This window comes from Cololabis saira, chromosome 4 (genome assembly GCF_033807715.1).
Source record: "Cololabis saira isolate AMF1-May2022 chromosome 4, fColSai1.1, whole genome shotgun sequence".
Lineage (NCBI taxonomy): Eukaryota > Metazoa > Chordata > Actinopteri > Beloniformes > Belonidae > Cololabis > Cololabis saira.
In genome coordinates, this window is record NC_084590.1 from 12083002 (window position 1) to 12104632 (window position 21631).

Sequence of the window (21631 nt, forward strand, 5' to 3'; positions counted from 1 at the left end):
AGGGCCGTAGACAGTTTGTCAGACGACCCAAACACTGAATTCAAGCCACAGTACACTCTGAAGACAGTGAAGCACGGTGGTGCAAGCATCATGATATGGGGATGTTTCTCTTACTATGGTGTCGGGCCTATTTATCGCATACCAGGGATCATGGATCAGTTTGGATACATCAAAATACTTGAATAGGTCATGTTGCCTTATGCTGAAGAGGAAATGCCCTTGAAATGGGTGTTTCAACAAGACAACGACCCCAAACACACCAGTAAGCGAGAAGCTTCTTGGTTCCAGACCAGCAAAATTAAAGTCATGGAGTGGCCAGCCCAATCCCCGGACCTTAATCCAATAGAAAACTAGAAAAGGGTGACATTAAAAATGCTGTTTCTGAGGCAAAACCAAGAAATGCAGAGGAATTATGGAACGTTGTCAAATAATCCTGGGCTGGAATACCTGTTCACAGATGGCAGAAGTTGGTCGACTCCATGCAACACAGATGTGAAGCGGTTCTCAGAAACAGTGGCTATACAACTATATATTAGTTTAGTGATTCATAGGAATGCTGAATCCTAGATATGTTTCAGTTTATACAGTAAATATTTGAGTTTGTAAAGTAAAATGCAGACACAGCTATTTTTTTGTACCGCCCAATGTTCATTTTTCTTAATTTTTTGTAAAGTGAGTAAAGAATTTATGCTTTTTTCTTCATGTTTTGATTCAGAATATAATGTGCAGTGTTCCCAATGCATGGAAATAAAAACCATTATAAGGATTTTGGGCTTTACTCAATTTTTTAAACAGACTGCTATTATTTTGAACACAACTGTAAGTCGCTTTGGATAAAAGCATCTGCTAAATGACAGTAGTAGTAGCAGCATTACCAGCAGCAGTAGTTGTAGTAGCAGCATCATCACCTTCTCAATAACCTGCTGCTTCCACTCCAGCAGCCTCCACAACAGAAACCGGTTGCAGAGTCATCTGTTCAGTCTGACCTAAGATCACCAACCTGCCCGTGAGAACCGTCGCTGACCAACTGAGACTCGACTCAGCGGTAAAAATCACCAAAGACCTCACATGTCCTCCTTTCACTCTCACAACAGGTCCTAGTGTCGTCTGAGACTGCCGTAACTCTGTCTCTAACCAGTACTCGAGTTGTGTGGGGGGGTGGTGGATTTTATCATATGGGGACAGATAATTTGTGCTGATTACAAATAATATAATATATTACAAATAATAGCACTGACCAAAACACCTGCAGAAATACTGCAGGAATGACATAGCAGCAGTTAAATGCAGCCTTCTGTAAGCTTTAAATATCCACTGGGCTTACATCAAATACATCAAAACACAACAATAAAAAACAGTTTTCTGAACTAATCAATATGACTCTGTAAAATGGATCACTGCAAAAACTCAAAATCTTAAGAATATTTGTCTTATTTCTAGTTAAAATGTCTCATTTTAGTAAAAAAAAATCTCATTACACTTAAAACAAGACTCATCACTGGAAAAAACAACACTTTTCACCTGTTTCAAGTAGATTTTCACTTAAAATAAGTAGAAAAATCTGCCAGTGCAACAAGATTTCTTTGCTTGTAATGAGAAGATAAATCTTGCCCGACTGGCAGATTTTCCTGCTTATTTCAAGTGAAAATTTACTTGAAACAGGTGAAAATTGTCAAATAAGTTATTTTTCTGGTGATGACTCTAAATGTTGAAATAGCAGTAAAACCACATTCATTGATGAAATGACATAAGGGATGGAAAGGGGGGATGGCAGTTTTACAGGGGGGATGATTTGGACCGTTTTTATTTCAGGGGGGATGCCATCCCCCCTCATCCTCCCTCAACTCCAGTACTGTCTCTAACCCAGATGACCTAAAGACGTCACCTGGCACCAACACACCTGATTCTAATTAGGTCATCATCAGCGCTTCATCCGGGTCTGTTAACGACAGTCAGCTGTTTCAGGGTGTGTTGGAGCAGGGAGACGTCTAACACATGCAGCTGTCCAGGACCAGGGATTTGCTCCAGGTCATTGTCTGGGATCCTGAAGACTCTCGATAAGATCACTGAAGATTTTGTTTCCCATCCATCCATCCAGACTGGTTTCCCTGTAAATCCAGTTTACGTGATGTCCTGTTCAGATTGCATGCTTTTATTGTAATCAGGAACCTTGAAGTCATTTTACAGAGGGATTGGTTGCAGATGGGAGCGTCACACGCTACAGGATCTGACTACAACTCGTCACCAGACTGGTCTGAGTACAAAAATCTGAATCTTTGAGTTGTTCACACTTAACGATCAGCTCGTCATCATCGGCCTTAGATTCATGTTGTCTCAGAGCAGAGCCGCCTGGGAGATTTGCGAGGCCCTGTGCGAAATGGCCGGGGGGACCCATTTTTGGGTTTTTCGGGTCGGATTGGGTATCTATATGCGCAATTTTAACTCTCCAATTAGCAAAATACTGTATACCTTCCCCTGCCTCATCATCATCTCTTGCCTCGACACGGGGCCCCACGGCTGCTTGAGACCCGGTCGGATCGGTGATTTTTGTAACAAATTTATCAAATGAGCCTTTCAGAGAGGCATTAAACCCTTCCATTTTCTTTAGTTTTTTTCTTTTTTCATCCCCTGATGGAAATTTCCTGAATCTGTCTCGTTCTCTCGACATTGTGTGACAGTTTGTTCCAACTCCACCCGTCTGGATCAGAGCAGCTTGTGTCTGCGCTTGGTCTGACGCAGTTGTATTGAACAACAGACACGCGCATCATTGCACATATATTTATTGATATGCACAGACTAGTACACATTTAGGTCTGTAATGGAACGTGACTGTTGATATTTATAAGGGAAAAAACTAAAAAAAAAAGAGAAAAAAACGGCCTATAGCGCGAGGCCCCGTGCAGTCGCACGATTCGCACACCCCTTGCGGCGGCCCTGTCTCAGAGTAATCAATCACTAGTAATAATAATAACCACAATCATATGCTGTAACAATGCTCCTTTCAATAATCATGTCTACCTCATACTGCTGCACCTGTCACTTTTATAAATGGTATATATGTTAATAAGAGCCATTTGTCTATTTACTGTTTGCAACTATTTAAATCTGGGGTCAGTGAGCGAAAAAACCAAAAATTCCCTGTCTGGCATGTTCATACTTGGCCAATAAAGCTTATTCTATTCTATTCCTTTCTAGTCTGAAAGTGCCCAAAGGCCCTGGATGCTCAAAACCTCGTTGCTATATTTCTTAAATCGTAGCACAACCAGTTTGTTTCCGCCGTCTGAACATTTTCAAACGCTCATCTTCCACATGGTTTCGCATCATTTCCATGTGATTTTTATTTTGTGACCAAAGTGGTTTTGGAGATAAGTCTGGTGACCAAGTCGGGGCCAGAGCCTGCAGTGTGTGTGTGTGTGTGTGTGTGTGTGTGTGTGTGTGTGTGTGTGTGTGTGTGTGTGTGTGTGTGTGTGTGTGTGTGTGTGTGTGTGTGTGTGTGTGTGTGTGACCGTCTGTCTGCACTTAGTCACGTAATGTGAACGGCAAAATTACTTCAAGATTCCCAATTGCAAAGCTGCGGCCCATGTGATCTGGATAGCTGAGCGGCGTGGCGTCCCTGAATGTCACGTAGCCTGAAACCACGCTGACGCCCCCAGATTACTGCCGCCATCGTGGTGGACAGCAGGGACGAAGTGAGCAATGCAGCTGGGAACCGTTTCCTTGGAGATCATTTACTCCATCAAGTCGTCCTTTCAGGGTGTTTTTCTAAGTATAAACTGTATTAAAAAGCAACAGGCAGAATTAAGGAAGTCTGTTTCAGAATGAAACAAGTCACGAGTTTACTTCAGTAAAACAGGTTGAAACATCACACCTCGACATGTGATGAGGGTTTAAGAAACAACAAAAAACCCAAAAGGATGTGACTCTGGGACTTCTTTGATCAGTTTGACGTAAAGCAGAAGCTGTTTAATCATTCAGGAAGGACACGGTTTACTGTAAGCAGCTGGGCCTGTTCAGGCCGGTACCGGGAAGAGGCCCGTCAGAACTGACTATAGAGCAACCTTGTGCATTTGGATGTGGGATGGGGGTGGTGTTGCCATGGGGACCAGATTGCATCAATACTGTGTCAAGTGTCTGGTTTGCACAAGTTGGAATCGGGGAGGACGAGCCTTGACCAGAAATGACAACAGGGTTTCCCTCTCCATCCTGTCTCGTTACAAAACGTCTCGTTTCAAAGGCCCGTCTGGCGCCGGCCCGGCCGGGTTGCACAAGCAGGGTAAATTTCACTCTTACAGTCTTGTACGTCATCTTCACCCGTCAGGTGATGGGAGAGAAACGTTTACACGGCATCCTGAATCCCTGCTAACTTCAATCCACAGATGTGAACCTCATAACATGTAGTATTTTACTGTAAATGATTGTTGTTTTGGTTGGTTTAACATTAACTGTTGGATAGTTTAACCTTTTAAATATTCACCTGACACTTAAATCTGTAACTTGAACTTTTTAAGCCACTTTGTTGTTGTGGTAATTTTAAAAACAAGGCGTAGGCTGTAGGTCGGCCTGGGGTCGTTCAACAGGTCGACCCCTGAAGGCCAAGAACTGTTTCAGATGTCAGTCAGGTAGTTATGTAAAAGTAACACCGATTACCATCAAAGGTGGTAATAATAATAATAATAATAATACATTTTATTTATAATGCACTTTATATTTAGTAATCTCAAAGTGCTACAGAGCAGAAAAATAAAACATGAATATTTAGGACTGTCTCAGAAAATTAGAATATTGTGATAAAGTTCTTTATTTTCTGTAATGCAATTAAAAAAACAAAAATGTCATACATTCTGGATTAATTTCAAATCAACTGAAATATTGCAAGCCTTTTATTATTTTAATATTGCTGATTATGATTTACAGTTTAAGATTAAGATTTCCAGAATATTCAAATTTTTTGAGATAGGATATTTGAGTTTTCTTAAGCTGTAAAATAATAAAAGGCTTGCAATATTTCAGTTTATTTGTAATGAATCCAGAATGTATGACATTTTTGTTTTTGTAATTGCATTACAGAAAATCACAATATTCTAATTTTCTGAGATAGTCCTGTATATATTTAAAAACAGGGCATATAAAAAACTATATTTAGCTATAAGCTTTCTTAAAAAGGTGAGTTTTCAGGTCACGTTTAAAAAAGGGTCAGGTAACACTTAATTGTGATTTACATGAGGTGGGCTTGGTCTCGTGGTGCTGAAGAAAAACAGGCTTCAAATCAAGTCCTCCTGGTTCCTCATCACGCTGGTGCTAAAACTTTAAAACGGGGGAATTATGGCAGAAAGAGCGCCCCCCTGTGGTTGATGAGCAGATTGATAAGCCGGAGGTCACGACACACCTGAGGGGGGATCAGGATTAGTTTTTGAGTTGGAAGTGCTGCAACAGGATGTGCACAATATAAGGTTTTAGGTGTGAAAAAACAAACGTTTATGCTTTGAAAAGTAACCTGAAGAAAACATTTCACCGGTGGAGGAATCAACACTCCTGACGTGGACTTTTTCACTAAGAAAAATACAAAAATAAATGGTTTTATATTTAACGTGGCTACATGTCTTATGGAACTGATCTCATTTATGTCAAGTAGATCAACCTTAAAGTTAAAATCTTTAACAAAGGCAGCCTTTAAAAGTTAAAAAACAAGATTGGCTACTATCATAACTATCAATCATTATTGTTTTTGTCTCGTCAGAGCTGCAGGATTCAGTTAAAGTATTACTTTCAAGCCCAAATACTACATGCTCACAGGTTTATCATTGACAAAAGCTTGTTTTTGAAGAAACTCACTCAGTTCAAACAGTTACATAAAAGTTTAAACATTTGGGTGAAAGGTTTATTAAAATTTTATTTTATGTTTTTTTTTTTTTTTTTTTTAATCAAGACTGTCTCAACTTTTTAACACTACTTTAGGAAACTTTTATGTAGCTTGTTTGGAGTTTTGCAAGCATGCATGTGCAGACAAACACGCACAATTTCAGTTTTGCTTCAACACCTTTATTCAGTGGAAGAGTACATACAGGATAAACATCAAAAATAAACGTTTTCAACCCTCACGGGACATTCAGAGCAGAGTCTGTGTGAAGGTAACAGTAGAAACAAGATTGAGAGAAAACCTTTTAATGAATGTTTTTAACTGGATGATGAGAAGGCACAGGGCTCTGGAAGAGTGAGCACAAGTGAAAGAAACCGGCGGTTTTACTTCACCTTCGGTTCATTTGCACTTTCCAGAATTTGTAATCTGAGGTTTGAGGGTTTTTATCTTTTATCCTTTGTTCAAAATAACCATTCGAATAAAAACAATCCTGCACAATAATGTCACAATATTTCAAACACACTGCAGTTAAAACACGTCTACTTTCAGCTCATTAATTTTGAGGTACAATTTGTTACAAGTTTAAAAGTTCAAACTTAAAAGGAAGGAAACAAAAAAAAAAAAAGCTAAAATACTAGTGTTTAATCTAACGAGCATACACATGCCGAGGCTACGCTTCGTTTGGCTAATAATGGCTTCAGTAAAGCAGGTTAGTCAATTATATAGATCTGCAATTACAATAAAAGGACATTTCATCTTATTTATGGGCGGATGTCCCACCGAAGAGACGTTCACAGTCGCGTTGATGTTTGGAAAAAGCAATTTACTGGACTTATCTGTGATTGTTGCCGTTGCACTGGCTTATAGGGAGTGTTGGGTAAACCCCGCCGACCCGGCACCTCAGGAAGATTAAAACAAACACCCAACAAGTGGGATTTTTGCAGAAAAGTGGTGACCCTTTTAAAAAGGTTGAGTACAAGTGTATAAAAAGTCATTAAAAACATGCCACTGAGATTAACGATGCCACTGATAATCGCTAGGTTTTTTTCTTCCTTTTTTCGGTGTAATTTGGGAAAAAAAGAACAGAAAACGGCAGTGAGATTGATTTGTTTGTAGACAAACGGATAAACACAACTGTTCGGGGACGGGGGTTAAACGCAGGCTGTTTATGTTTAACAGACAAACAGTTCACATACGAGACATCTGATTTTTAGCTGCACTGAGAAGTACGTTCAATGTTCACCTGGCCGCCCGGTTTTACCTGTGGCCCGTTTGCTTGCAGGAACGTAGCACCACCTGCCGTTTCCACCCAACAGACAGAGTTGGTGGATGACGTCTCGACGTGGGATCACTGATCATTTGTGCGTGATGAGGACGCGACCGAGCGGCGCCCGCTGACCGCCGCGGCTCGCCGGCTCTCGCTTCACAGTGAGTTCTGATGAGCAAAAATAAAAACCCAACATTCGAGATCGTCCTGGTTCCGTCACAAGCAACGGCTCCAACCCTGACAGCATGGATACTCGGCGTGTGCGAGTCAAGATTCTTGTGCGTACATATTTGTGGCTTTTGTTGTTGGTTAAGATATTTTTTTTTGCAGTTTTTTTGTTTTTTTTAAATGTGTGCGCTTAAGTTGCTGTGATTGCAGAGAGATCCGGAGTTGACGTTCTTCGCTAAGGGCTCGGAGGCGGAGCCGACCCTGGTCTGCTTCAGGTCATGGGCGAGAGAGGAGGGGACAGGTCACCTGGTCGAGGGACGAAGATGTCCCTCATCAGAGCTGCAGGACACACAGAAGGGTGGGAGAAGGTTTCAGCGCCGCTGAGTGACTTCAAACACGTCAATGTTTGCACTTTAAATCTAAATATAATCAACTACTCTGACAGCTTTAACCACTGGTGACATCACGGATGCCAGAGTCTCAAATTAAGTTATTTTCTGCAACAGTTTTGAAGATTTAAAACTAAAATATCCAGAAAAAGAACATTTACGAGGAGGGAAACGCATTCAAAGATAAAATGGAAGCAGAGACGTGTCTGATGGAGACGAGTCAGCACATCTTTGGTGTCGTGAAGGCAAGTTTGTCTGTAAATTTCATCTAGACAATAGGAATATATATATATATATATATATATATATATAATATAATTAATAATTAAATGCAGAGGTACTTGCTTAATATCATTAAACGTAGATTCACTTAAGTAGCCTTGACTTCAATTTGTTTTTTTTAACATTTCTGATAACTAAAGGAAGCATCTCAAAGTTATTAACTGCATACTTTTTATTTGTCAAACATCCTTTTTAATGCTCATCTGGCAGAAACCTTTAAATTTAGCAGTTGCTCCTAAAACTTAATGGAAATGACATAAATGAGGTTTCAAGTTTCATGAAATAATCTCCACAAAATGCTTCCAAAGCTTTTCTGTTCCTAAAATAAATCCTCCAGACGAGTTTTAGTAATGAATGAGCGATGAGCTTGGAATCACCTGAAGGAAATTAAATACTGCTACGTGATTCTGCGAAGCAGTTGCCTTATTTAACAACTTAGTTTCATTTGCTTGTGTGTGTCAGCTCTCTCTCTCGTGTCTTTGGCGATTGAATTAAAATGCAAGGAGAACAATCCATGTGGAAATTAGATAAGAGGGTTTAAATTTGCTAAAATGTTTGCTTGTTTTAAAAAATAAATCAAATGTAAACGAACTGGTGCATGAGATGCTGATGCAGGAGCAACATTCATCTGAAGATGCTGATGCAGGAGCAACTTTCATCTGAAGGTAAAAAAAAGCCCAACTCAGGTGTAGTTGTCCGATACGGCCACCAGAGGGCGCCACGTGACCAGGCCGAGTTACTTTGGGAGACGACCCTCAACCTGCTCTGTGTTTTTCTCATGAAATAAACTGTCATTCAGAAGTTTGGGGGTGTGGGTTTTACCTGCGGTGTCACACAGACCCTGCATGCCTCCCAACACGGGGTCTCTGTCCGTCAGCAGCTGGCTGTGCACCGGGCCCGGGTCCAGCAGCAGGTCCGACTGGTCGGTTTCCTCCAGAGAACCCTGAACACAGAGGTCAGAGGTTCAGGGGGAGAAGATGGGACATTCTCACACCCTGAACATTAAATCTCATCCTTCAGTTTAAGAACGTGGTGAAATATCAGATGACTTTTCTCAACTAGTTCTTCACTACTTTTTTTTTTTTTTTTTTAAAGATCCTGCAGAAAAGCAAAGCCATGAAGCTGACTTCTGTTTTTAAATGTTTGTGGTGAACATTTGGGAACAAGAATCCCACGAAAAGACATTTTTATCTTCTTTTAAGTCACCAACTTTAACTTTATTAACAGATTTGGCTTGCTCCCCTGCCTGTCGGTGTTTGTCTGATCCACCTGTCATGTTGCCTATTAGTTTGTCTAGTTCAGGGGTCTGCAACCCAAAATGTTGAAAGAGCCATATTGGACCAAAAACACAAAAAACAAATATGTCTGGAGCCGCAAAAAATGAAAAGTCTTGTATAAGCCTTAAAATGAAGGCAACATATGCTGCATGTAGCTATATTAGTTATTACTGGGGGAAGATTTTTTTTTTCATTATGCACTTCGAGAAAAAAGTCGAAATGTCAAGATTAATGTTGAAGTACAATCTTGAGACAAAAGTCGAAATGTGGAGAAAAAGTCAAAATGTCGAGAAAAAAGTCGAAATGTCGAGAAAAAAGTCAAAATATTGAGAAAAAAGTCGAAATTTTGAGAAAAAAGTCGAAATATCGAGATCAAAAAGGAAAGGAAAAAGTAAGAAAAAAGAAAAAAGAAGGAAAAAAAAGAGAAAAAACAAGAAAGAAAAGGAAAAAAGAGAAAAAAAGAAGAAAAAAAGGAAAAAAAAGGGAAAAAAGGTCAAACATTTTTAAAAAAGCTCCAGGGAGCCACTAGGGCGGCTCTAGAGCCGCATGCGGCTCTAAAGCCGCGGGTTGCCGACCCCTGGTCTAGTTACACTGTTGCTTTTTGTTCAGGGTTTTTTATTCTGCGTTTAGTGCTTTTGTCTTGATTGTTTTTGGCCTGTTAGTGTGTTACTGTGTCTTGTGTTATTAATGCTGATGTTCCTGTTGCTGCTTCATGTTGTTTCTGTTTTCGTTTGTAGCAATTGTCTGTTGTTGAGCTTATGTTAACCTGTGTGTGTATGTATTTTAGCTTAGTCTCTTACCTTTTAATATTTATTCTGATGTAGCCTTCTTATTCCGAAATGTTTTATTGATTATATCTTAATAATTTTTCTTTTAGGTTGACTATTTTACACCAGTCCAGGGACAGCAGATGCAAAATAGCCTTTTTGGCTAATTCTGGCATATTTTACATTTGTTTACATGTATTATTAATGTGCATTGTCCCTGATAACTAAACCTTTAAATAAATTTGCATGTTTTCTCTGCAGCTGCAGCGTGGCCTCATGTTGGATCTCCGACTACTTGGATCTGGATCCAGGACTGGACTCATGACAGAGTGGTACCGCCTCAGACCGCAGCACGTTTAGCTTCTGTGTAAAAACCTACTCTAAGATTTAAATGTGTTTTTTTTTGTTCTTTTTAGGGAGATCTTTTCTTTTGAGTGTTCGGTGAACTTCTTAAAAACAGTCGAGGGTTTCTCCCTCGTCCTCCCGCTCACTCACCAGCAGTTTGTGGCTGAGAAGAAGTTCCTCTTCGATTGAGGAAGGACTTTGTTTCTGTCTCTTGTCCTCAAGCCTCAGCTGAGGCGGCATTTCTTCATCCAGGTCGTGAGTCCTAAACGAGAAGATGCAGCGGCTGTAAATCACGCAGGTCAGTCGGCCCCCGAGCTGCACTGATCGTCTCAGACGATGTGACGACAGAAAAGCTGAAACGTGGAGAGCAGACAGAAACCTGTGTCTCACCGTTTCCTCCTGGGCGCTGCGGAGCTCTCAGACGGGGACGGGGGGGGCAGAGGCTTGTCCATGTCCTCCGGCAGACCGCCGAGGAAGGTGAGCTGGAAGTCGTCGTCCATGGAGATGTAGGGAGCCAACATGTCCAGGTCCATCCCCTCCATGTCCTGAGCGAGAGCCGAAGACAGCTGGATTCAATGGTTTGGTGGTTTATTTCTACATGAAAAGCAAAGGAAAGAAAGACTTTCCTGCTCTTTACCTCCAGTGTTTCTTTTTTCTTCTGACCATCTTCTGGACACGAAGCAAAGAACTTCTCCACCTCGGTGACGTCCATGTCGTCCTCGCTGGCACACTGAGACGGAGCAAAGGACAGGAATTAAAAACGGGGGTGAAGACGCCGAGACGTAGCGCGTTTTTAAAAGACTGATGTGTGTAGTTACCAGCGGCGGCTCGGGGGAGGAGACGCGGGAAGAGGAGGGGGTGGCCATGTCGAAGATGGGGGAGAGCAGCTCCCTCAGCTGGGGGGTGCACAGGTCCTGGGGGTGCTCTGGCACCGCGGCGGGACTGAGGGGGCTGACGAACGACAGCTCCACCGGACCTGCAGGACACGCTCAGGGTTTAATTGACCTTCGTCAAGCCCCGCCCCCGTTGCTAGGTCGGACTAAACTGTCAACTCTCCCGTCCACTTCCCTTGTAAAAACTGGGTTTTACGTCACTTTATTTCAAATTTTTGGACCAAAGAAAATCAACAGCAACTACCGTATTTTACGCACTATAAAGGCGCACCTAAAAGCCTTCAATTTTTTCAAAAGCTGACCATGCGCCTTATAATTCGGTGCGCCTTATATATAGATCAATATTGAGCCGCAACTTCACCCACTTCTTGAAGTGATTTTTCGTCAGATCAGCCTTCCACATCAGTTCCGAAACAGCTTTTTTTCTCTCTTCTCCCTCTGGATATTTTTCAGCAAAGGCTCTGTGTGTATTGTTGAAATGTCTTGCGACATTTGACCGTTTTTCTCCACAAATTAGAGGTAATCAGAGGTAAATGCAAATTAATCTTCCCAGGCATCATTGAATGTTCCATTTTCTTCAGATATTTTTCTTTTCTTACATTTCTCCATACTTGGCCTTGCTGGGGTTGAAAGTCGCGACGAATGGATGGCGTTTTGGCGGGTGTACCGGCTTTCTTTGACGTATGACGTTTATTTTGAGCGACGAAAAACAATAAAATATATTTATTCTAATATGTCAAGATCAAAATAATCTTCCAATTTAGAACTAAAATATTAAAGAACTAACACAAATAAAATACACTTCAATTAAAAAACTTAGTTTTTTTTTTTTTTGTAATTTATTTTCCCAAGCCGCTCAGAGCCGCAGTATAAGGATGAAAGAGCTGCATGCGGCTCCGGAGCCGCGGGTTGAGACCCTTGGTCTAATGGATGCAGAACGTAACCCCAGCCTCTACTGTAGCGCCTTAGAATGCGGTGCACCTTATATATGGAAAAAGTTTAATACGTCATTCATTGAAGGTGCGCCTTATAATGCGGAAATGCGGTATATATAAATAAAAAAACAATTCAGGTATTGTGTCGTGAGTTTAAAAAACGGAGGAAAAAGAGATCTTTTGATTAGTTTAGCTGATAGCACGGTGTAAGGTGTGGCTATCCACATAGCTTTATCCAAAAGCAGACATTTTTGGTAATCTACCGTTGGTTTTGGGATGAAATGTATTAATGTGATTCTCTCTATTTTACAACTGCTTAACCATTGATCTAAAGATATTTGAAAATGACTAATGCCCCTGCTTCTCACCGTTTTTCTCATATTTTATTATCATAATTGTATGTATTTATTTATATTTTATTAGTTTTTTTTATTAGTTTACTTTTGACCCGCCCTTTACGTCCTAGCTTTACAACTTTTCTGTCCCATTTACTGTTGGACTCTTGCAGTGATGCAGAAGGTGTTGTGTGCCTTATAAATCTACACGCTGTTTTATATGCTTTATATGCCTCAAGGATTTGTACAATATTCAAGTGTTGAATAAAACAAAAAAAAACTGCCTAACCATTTTAAGATAAATAAATAAAAAGCTTTGGCGGTTGTAGCTGCTGCCTACCAGACTTGGTTTTGGAAGTACGGATTGGATTTCTGCCAGTTTGGGGATAAAAATACGCTGCACCCTCACGACACTACAAGGTTTCCTTTTACTAATACTAAGTTTAAAAAAAATAATCCTGTCATCTAAATTTTGATACAAGGCGAGTAAAAACTACATTTTTTCCAACTGATGTGAACGAGAGAGACGGCTGTTTTGTCCAACCGGATATTCTGACCTGGATGTGGCAACAGAGGATGATTTCTCTGATTGGTCAGTCAGGGACCAATCAGAAGGCTGACAGAATTAATTCCTCATCACAACAAGGTTTAAAGCGTACGAGGACTCGGACTCCAGCCCCCGCCGGCCTCACCTGTCAGCAGTACGACGGCGTCTCCGGCCGACGGAGCCAGCTGGAGAAGCTCGTCGGCCTTCTCCTTCAGCTTCAGGAAGAGCTGTGCAGCGCCGCTGGCGTCCAGACCCTCGGGGGGGTCAGAGAGCCCGCAGCGCCCTGGCGACACGGGCTCAGCCTTAGGCAGGCGCTTGCAGCGGGTCTGCTCCACAGAGAACACCACGTCTGGCTGCTCCACAGCGCTGCAGAGGAACACGGAGAGCAAAGTTAGATAACTTCAGCCCACATCCGTCCCTCCTCCCGGTGCGGGTGGAAACACGTCGCTGGTACCTGAGGATGTAGTTGAGGCAGACGATGGCTTCGGGCTGCGACGTCTTGCTGCTGTAGAGCACCGTGGCCTGAGTCTCGGCCCAGACGAAGCCGCCGCCGTTGGCCAGGAAGCGGTACTGGCTGGTGTTCACCTGACCTTTGGTCAACACTGCCGGGGAAACCAATCACCGGTCAGTTTTTACTTCTCCAGCACTGACATGGCACCAGTTATCAATATTTATAAGAAATGTATCCATATCCAAAACCCCGCAAGTTCCACACAGAAAACTATGTTGCAGTTCAGAAAATCCCAGCTATAGCACGAGACGCTGCCAGAGGTCATTTCTCACTGCCAAAAACAAAGACAAACTATAGTAAGAGAACGGTGATGTACAGAGCTATGTATGAATGGAACTTACTTCCCAAACACTTTGAGCAAACTACTAGCATAAAAAAATTCAAATTATTAGTAAAGAAACATCTCTTAAATAAATACATATAAAACTTTTTTAATTATTATTAAATGACTATTGGTTTACTAAAAATGGTCATGGGTTCAAGTTAAGATAAGTGATTATAACTTAAACGCATTGTCGATGACTATACATTGTTTGAATTTGTTGATGCTATTTAAAGAATGTATGATTTTTGTATTGTAAATGCATTACATCTAAATGTTTCGGAATGACTGTAACGTTAATGTGAGTGTCAAAAGGAGCACTGGTCTTATTTTACAGAAATCTAGAATATATTTTGTAGTAAAATTTCCTTTTTTTTTCTTCCTTTTTCTTCTACTACCTCTTTAGGTTTAATTTTTGTCTTGTATTGTATATTATGTGTCGGACCCCAGGAAGAATAGCTGCAGTTTTGCTGCAGCTAATGGGGATCCAAATAAAACTATAAACTGACTGGAATATTATCAAAAGTAGGGCTGGGGATCGATTCAAATGTCAAGATTCGATTCAGATTCTTAAGATTCAGAATTGATTATCAAGATTTGATTTGATCCGATATTGATTTGGGTTAGTGTTATTAAAACAGTTTTTTGAGCTGTTGCCTGAATTATATGACTGTAGTTATGCAACATATTAATACTAGTATTTTAATGAGATTCAACAGCAAGTATTTATAGATAGAACTGCTTTCAGAAACATCGTGGGGCAAAATTACCAAACAGATCCAGAGCAGCAAACAGAGACGTGTGAAATTGTTTTTATTTTTTCCCCAAATTCCGTTTTTATTTTTTCCATTTTCGGTCTATTTTGATTTTAAATTTTTGAGAATTTGGTTTTTAGCATTTTATGCAAATGTAACCCCAATACAGAAAAAGTAATGAAATATAGACAATTTATGCAATTATAACTGAAAGCTATAATGTTTTTATACCTTTAAAACATATTTAAAGGCAAAAACATGGCACCAGTTATTCTCGTGTCCAACAAAACATTCCTTTTTTGGGCATAAACAAAAAAATACCAAAAAAATTTATCTTTAGACATATGAATCGATTTTTAGGAATTAATATGAGAATCGATTTAGAATCGGAAAATCAACACAGGCCTAGTCAAAAGGCCGATTTAAAAAGTGAACTCACGTGTGTGCAGGCTCTTCTTGATGGGGTCGGAGTCAAGGGCGTGGTAAAACTCGTAGGCCGAGCGTCCAATCAGATCCTCCGGCTGGTACCCGGTCAGCTCCGTAACCCTGGAAACGGATGGGAAGAGTTAGGAAAGCAGAGAGCTCCACAGATTCGACCGGGGGTCGGGGGGTCGTCTCACCTGCCCTCGCAGTGCGTGAAGCGCAGGTCCATGCTGTGGCGGCTCAGGAAGGTGCAGGTGTCCAGGGGGAACTCCACGCTGGACGGGTGAGGGATGGGCTCGCACAGCAGCGTCATCACCGTGGCGGAGGGCGAGGAGCCGCCGAACGGACGGATGTGACCGGTGCAGTGGAGCACCTGGGGGGGAAGAGAGGAGGAGGTTTGTGTGATCGCTCGTGCTTGACCTCCCTATAAACAGAAACTCCTCCGACCGGAGCATAAAACACTGTTTTAGTAGCTCAGTGCTGCACAAGCCTGTAGGCCTCTTCACCACTAATGGCACTTTTCCACCAGCATCTACTCGGTTCTACTCATCTCAACTTGGCCTGGTTTCTTTTCCATAACAATTCAGCACCTGGAGCAGAAGTAGGAGCGTTGGAGTGAAGCTGCTGTGACGTATTTGATTAAAGACTTTGACTAAAGAGTTAGAACCTGGGGGAGATAATAAATGTGCTGCTGGGTCTGTGGCTTGTGTTCAATATCAAGTTAAAAAATGGGGACTAAAAAGCTTTCAGATTCTTTCAGACATTCATAATCTAGAAAAACAGACCTTTTATGTTAACATATTATGAACATTTTCTTTCCTTCCTTCTTTCTTTCCTTTAACAATTACTTCAACATGCACCTCATTTTTATTATTTATTTGTCACCTATTTGTCAGATATCAAGGTAAATTCTCAATGTGCTCAAGAGTAATATGGACTAAGGATGATATGGACGTAATTCAAATCACACTCGGGACCCTATTGAAGCCTCGCGTCACCTTTACTCTCGGTGGAAATGTTGGAAAAGTAACCCAGAAAACAAGAACTGAACACAGAAAAGACAAACTGTATTGTATCCTATCTGTTCATCAGCATGTACATCTGTGTTCTATTTGTGTTACTGTGAAAACTAAAATACAAAAATAAAGTTTAAAAAAAAAAATGAGCATGAGAGAAGCTTCAAGCGGCGACGCTTTTCTTTTTTTTTTTTTTAAGTTTGTCTCGGCGCTGCTGAAAAGTCCGTTGGGAGCTGCTATGAAGTGACAGAGCTCCTGGTGGATCTGGTCGTTCCTTATCGCCCTTTTTAATTCTCTCCTCAGACACCAGGTTTATGAACATCTGCACTTCAGAGTTGGATCATGAAACACTTTTGCTGCCGTTGCTGGTCAGTCTCTCTTTCTCTGATGTCACATCCTGACTCAGACGGCTGACTCCAAAACCCCCCGACCAATCGGTGGCCTGTAGTGTGATGACGTCAGATACAGCCCAACTTAGAACCTCGGCAGAGTAGTTACAGAAAAAGTATCTACTCGGCACGTTTAGACCCCTAGTGGGAAAGAGCCGAGCTGAGTAGGTACTAGTGGAAAAGCGCCATAACAGACCGGGCAGCAAATGGAACAACAAGCCTCAGCGCTGTGTTCACTCTGGTTCATGTGACAACAAACGTCTCACATGAGGCCCGGCTGTGTTGTGATCTCAACAACACCGCTGACCCCAACGGTTTATTTTTGTACGAGAGGCTCCAGAGCCCACAGATCTGCTCGGTGGATCGGTGAGGCGATGCGAGTCGATGCTTTGGAGCGATTATGTCAATTGTGGTGGTTATATTCGAACAGCATCCTTATCCTTCGTTCTTTACGTAAACAAAAAGTTTCCATATCCTCCTTCTTGCATCTTTCCCCGTCTCTCTTGGCGGTCCGTTTCTACAAGATGTTGCACTTCCAGACTAGTGTGGGGACGGAGAGCCTCTGGGATGACATAAACCCTGGTGGGAGCGAGCCGGCTGCAGTCGGGAGGTCGGGGGTCACGGGTCACTCTAACTCTGCTCTCAACGTCTGGAAACACAAAATCAGCCCACGACTTCCCAGCATTCCTGTGACAGCTCCGTCACTTATCACCAACCACGAGAGGTCCTTCCAGATGGATGTTTTTAGTTTTACTCGACCACTGGAGGGAGGTCTCTGGAAATGTCCTGATTTTGATCCACGCGTTTTTTAACCGTCAGCCGGACACCAGAACCCTCCATGATAGAACCAAACGTCATCTGCATAAAAGTTGTACCGCTGTTTGAACAAGCATGAGCCAGTTCAAACAGCGGTACAAAAATATGGTTTTCACAGGGTACAGGCAGGATGAAGGGCTTTGACGATTACCAGGTGTTTCCACAGATCATTTAGTCACTTGTTTACTCACATTATTTATTTTCTTGTTGTAAGTGTGTACATATGTAATGTAAATATGTAATATGATACTGAAATCAACTGAGGATAGTAATTTCTGAGAAGGGAGAAGGGGTAGAATTAAATAAGCATATGCTTCTTTCTACTCCTTTTTGGACATGGTAACATTGTTTTGTTTATTTATCTATATTTTTTTTTGTTGTTTTGACTATTTTGACTTATGTGTTATTTTATGTTTTCCCATGTTCAGAATAAAGCTTTCATTCATTCATTCATTCATTCATTCATTCATTCATTCATTCATTCATTCATTCAAGTAGGTAATTTTAGCTTCTAAAAAGCTTTAAATGAGCTGAATGAATGCAAACAGATCTGTCACCTCTCTTTTCCTCGTCCTGAGTCTCCAGATCTGAACCAGCAGCTGAAGGAGATACTTTCTGCTGTGAACCAACCCAGATCTGCACAGTTTGCTGACAATACAGAGTTTGCAAAACTATCTCCCAGATACACTCTCACACAATCGGACTGAACTTCAGTTGGGTCTATATTTACGAGAACTAGTTATAATTTTACAGCTCTGGAGTTGGGACATCTTGACTTTGGGGTAAATCATCAAAGGACTTGGAGGTGGATTTGTCACAAACACATCGTACAGTCGCTGTGACTGACTGTCGCCCTGCAGTGAGTCTGCGTGTTTTCACGTACAGTCAGATGTAAAAAAAGACCCTGTTTTCAGCCTACGTCATGTAACATTGGCAGCAGAAGTGGTGTGACTAAAAAACGAGGTAGCAACTGGTTAGCAGGAATTTAACAAACCGTTCCCAGCATCAACGTGTCTGGTTGTGGCGGGTATGGTTGTAGGAATCGCTTTTCCACCGGCGGACTAAAGTGTTAAAGGACAGGATCATGCCGGCGGCATCTGTGGCTGCAGGCGATTAAATGTGAGGACTGGAATTAGGACATAATAAAAGATGCTTTACAGCAAGTATGGTTATCTATCTACTGTACTCTGTGATTTTACATTAGTGATCCTCTGTATGATGTAGAATAATAATTAAATGCAGCTAGGGATTGATAAGCTGGCGTTAGACTTGGCTGATGCTTGCTAGGCTAAACTAGGTGTTTTATTTCTGCAGGCGAGGCGTCATTGGACTCTAGTGGTCCTGGTTTTGTGTCGTCTGTGTTTATGTGAACAAGACAAAGCCAGAAGGAGGATTTCTCATCAGAGACGAGCTTGCGGACCCTGGTGCATCCACTCATATCCCTCGCTTCACAAGAGGACAGAAGCAGCTTCCTGCACAGGAAGTGGACACGTCTAGATGATTTAAAGAGATTTTACATTTGTAAAACTTGTATTTAGGCCTACTGTTCTTAAGAATTAATGCATTTTAATAAACCTTCCCACATCGGCTGCTACTGGCCCTGATCTTTAGTTGGTAATCCCCTTGCAAAGCTCGACAAGCCGTTTATCTCCGTCATCATTGTTTCCAACCGAAAAGGGTCTGTACTGCACCTTCCAGGTGGCAGACTTGATGTTGACGGTGCGCCCCCTGGTGGTCAGCGTGCTCTTCATCCTCAGGAAGAAGCTCCTCTCGCTCGGCTGCTCCGCCAGAGATTTCTTACTCAAACCTGAAACCGACACGACGAAACCGATGAGGCCGTTAAACAGAAACGTGACGTTCGAGGGACCGCTTTGAAAAACAGGTCTTTTCCAACGACTCACCTGGACGTGGAGTCAGCAGGTCTCTGAGCTCCTCCTGGTCACAGGGATGGACAAAGTCAAAGATGCTCTGACCCAGCAGCTCCAGCTGTGGACGACAGAAACAGAAAAAGAGGATATTTGTTGTACGTCTTCTGTACACTGAAGGTTAAAGGTTTACAGTTACTGGTTTTCTCTTTGAAAGGAAAAAGAAAAGACTCTAATCAAATCTATCGTCTCCATGTTCAGATGATGCAACAGTCCATCCCAGTAGGGCTGGGCGATATGGACCAAAAGTCATATCTCGATATTTTCTAGCTGAATGGCGATAAACGATATGTATTGATATTTTTTCTGTTCGGTTTCCCCCAAAGCATTATAGCATAGCATCTCTGTTAGCTTCATTTTTTTCTGAGGCAAACCCTTAAAAAAACAGTCAGTTTTAATACAAAGCCTTGTGCCAAATGTCACACAGGTACCTTTTATTAACAGAGGTCTGCACAATATCAAAATGTATAAAACAAATTAAATAAAAATAAACTGCCTGCATATATAGAATAAAAATGCTTCTTGAATAAAATAAAACAAATATCCCTTTCCTGCATAACAATTAAATTAAAATACACTGTGCAATTAATACAATGTAGACAGTAACAGGCAGACTTTTCCACTGAGGTTGACAGTTGTGCAAATAACAAAACATTTATGCAAATCTCAAATAAAACATTCAAGTCAATTTGTCACAAAATAAGCTATATAAAAATCATTAAAAAAAATATATATATATATATTTTTTTAAATCGATATAAACGATATTGTCTCGTACCATATCGCGTTTGAAAATATATCGATATATATTACAATCCCGATATATCGCCCAGCCCTACATCCCAGTAAAGCGTCTGCACAGATGCTCCGATTGAACCAAATCCAAAACCAAAGTGTTTTTGACTTGATCGGGTCAAACAGAACGCAACATTTCCGTCACTGCAACCTTGATGGGTTTTCTGCAGAAACTCGGAGGCAAACCGATCCGAGAATAGATTTAAGGGCCTCTCCGCGCTCAGGTTACAGATAATCCATCCCATAGTGGCCCTGCGGCCGACCGAAGGATCGTCTCTGGTTAAAGCAGCAGCTCAGCCTCACTCTACCTGCGTGATGCCGATGTGTTTGTTGACGTTCTCCGTCAGGAAGATCATGTCCCCCTCCTCAGTCATCACCATGATGAAGCCAGCCAGCGCCTGAGGATAGAAGGCGTCCATCGGGTCCTCGTCTTTCTCCTCCTCCACCTCCTCTTCTACTACTTTTTCTTCTTCTTCTTTTTCTTCTCCATCTGTGAAAAGAACAGCAGACCAGACATCATCACAGGGGACTGCTTCACTTTTTACTGAACAGCATCACCGTGTGAAGCCTTAAACTGCTCCGGTGCAGGATGAATATTAAGATAAGAGACGTTAACTCGTGTACAACAACGGCCTCCTCATCAATCGCTTCTCTCAGAAAAGGAAAAAGAGGCATCTCAGGTGCAGTTACATGACTACAAACAAACAAACTAACTTTTACAGCATATCCAGGTCCATCAGTCCTACTGAGGAGAATTTTGAGACTAATGCAACCAGATAACCTGGATGGGAGTTAGTGTTGTTTTTGTCAGCCTGTTTCCATTTTAGTTTTAGTCTTTGGGTCAAGCTATCATTTTAGTTTTTATTGGTTTTAGTCACGTTCATTCTCCTTTTAGTCGTGTCAAGTTTCAGTCAACTAAAAGTCTGACCATTTTAGTCTAGTTTTAGTCAAAGATTGTATTTAGCCAAACCCATTTTACAATTCAAACAAGGTTCTCTTATTATTATATTATTGTTACCTTATAGACTCAAGAATACATTCATTCTAGGGCTGGGCGATATATCGAGATTTTAATATATATCGATATATTTTCAAACGCGATATGGTACGAGATAATATTGTTTATATCGATTTAAAAAAAAAAAATAATAATAAAAAATAAAAAAAATGTATGATTTGATTGATTTTGATATAGCTTATTTTGTGACAAATTGACTTGAATGTTTTATTTGAGATTTGCACAAATGTTTTGTTATTTGCACAACTGTCAACCTCAGTGGAAAAGTCTGCCTGTTACTAGGGGTGGGCAAAAATATCGATATGGCAATATATCGCGATACTTTTCCAGCCGATTCAATATCGATATTCAAAATTTGAATATCGATTTTTTTTTTTCTTTAAATATTTTTTATCCCCGATTTTTTTCCCATTATATCACCCAGTGCTCCTACCTAAGTGACAGTCCTGGGCATTGCCACTCTCTACCAACCCCGGGAGGGCCCTGCACTGAGCTCCGGTTTTATTTCATGTTTTATTTCATTTTATAATTTATTTTTTATATAACACAATTGCCTGTCCTTAAAAAATGAAAAATAATGGACCGAGGTTTATTTATTT

General features: G+C 41.2%; 1 protein-coding gene across 2 annotated transcripts in view; it reads right to left on the reverse strand.

Moving 5' to 3' along the window:
- Positions 1 to 7382: 7382 nt before the first annotated feature.
- The window catches only part of hif1al (hypoxia inducible factor 1 subunit alpha, like), a 36342-nt gene continuing 22093 nt past the window's right edge, over positions 7383 to 21631 (reverse strand). Inside the window, exons 3-15 of one of the 2 annotated variants that reach the window (XM_061718878.1) lie at positions 20323 to 20504; positions 19196 to 19280; positions 18986 to 19101; positions 15271 to 15446; positions 15090 to 15196; positions 13517 to 13664; positions 13208 to 13428; positions 11171 to 11328; positions 10990 to 11082; positions 10743 to 10897; positions 10503 to 10614; positions 8786 to 8906; positions 7383 to 7631 (exon numbers count right to left, since the gene is read on the reverse strand). In XM_061718878.1, the coding sequence (XP_061574862.1) occupies positions 7564 to 7631; positions 8786 to 8906; positions 10503 to 10614; positions 10743 to 10897; positions 10990 to 11082; positions 11171 to 11328; positions 13208 to 13428; positions 13517 to 13664; positions 15090 to 15196; positions 15271 to 15446; positions 18986 to 19101; positions 19196 to 19280; positions 20323 to 20504 (1742 nt within the window). In that variant the 3' untranslated portion in view covers positions 7383 to 7563. Of the gene's footprint in view, positions 7632 to 8785; positions 8907 to 10502; positions 10615 to 10742; positions 10919 to 10989; positions 11083 to 11170; positions 11329 to 13207; positions 13429 to 13516; positions 13665 to 15089; positions 15197 to 15270; positions 15447 to 18985; positions 19102 to 19195; positions 19281 to 20322; positions 20505 to 21631 lie in introns of both variants that reach the window. The other variant, XM_061718877.1, reaches the window with a different exon arrangement.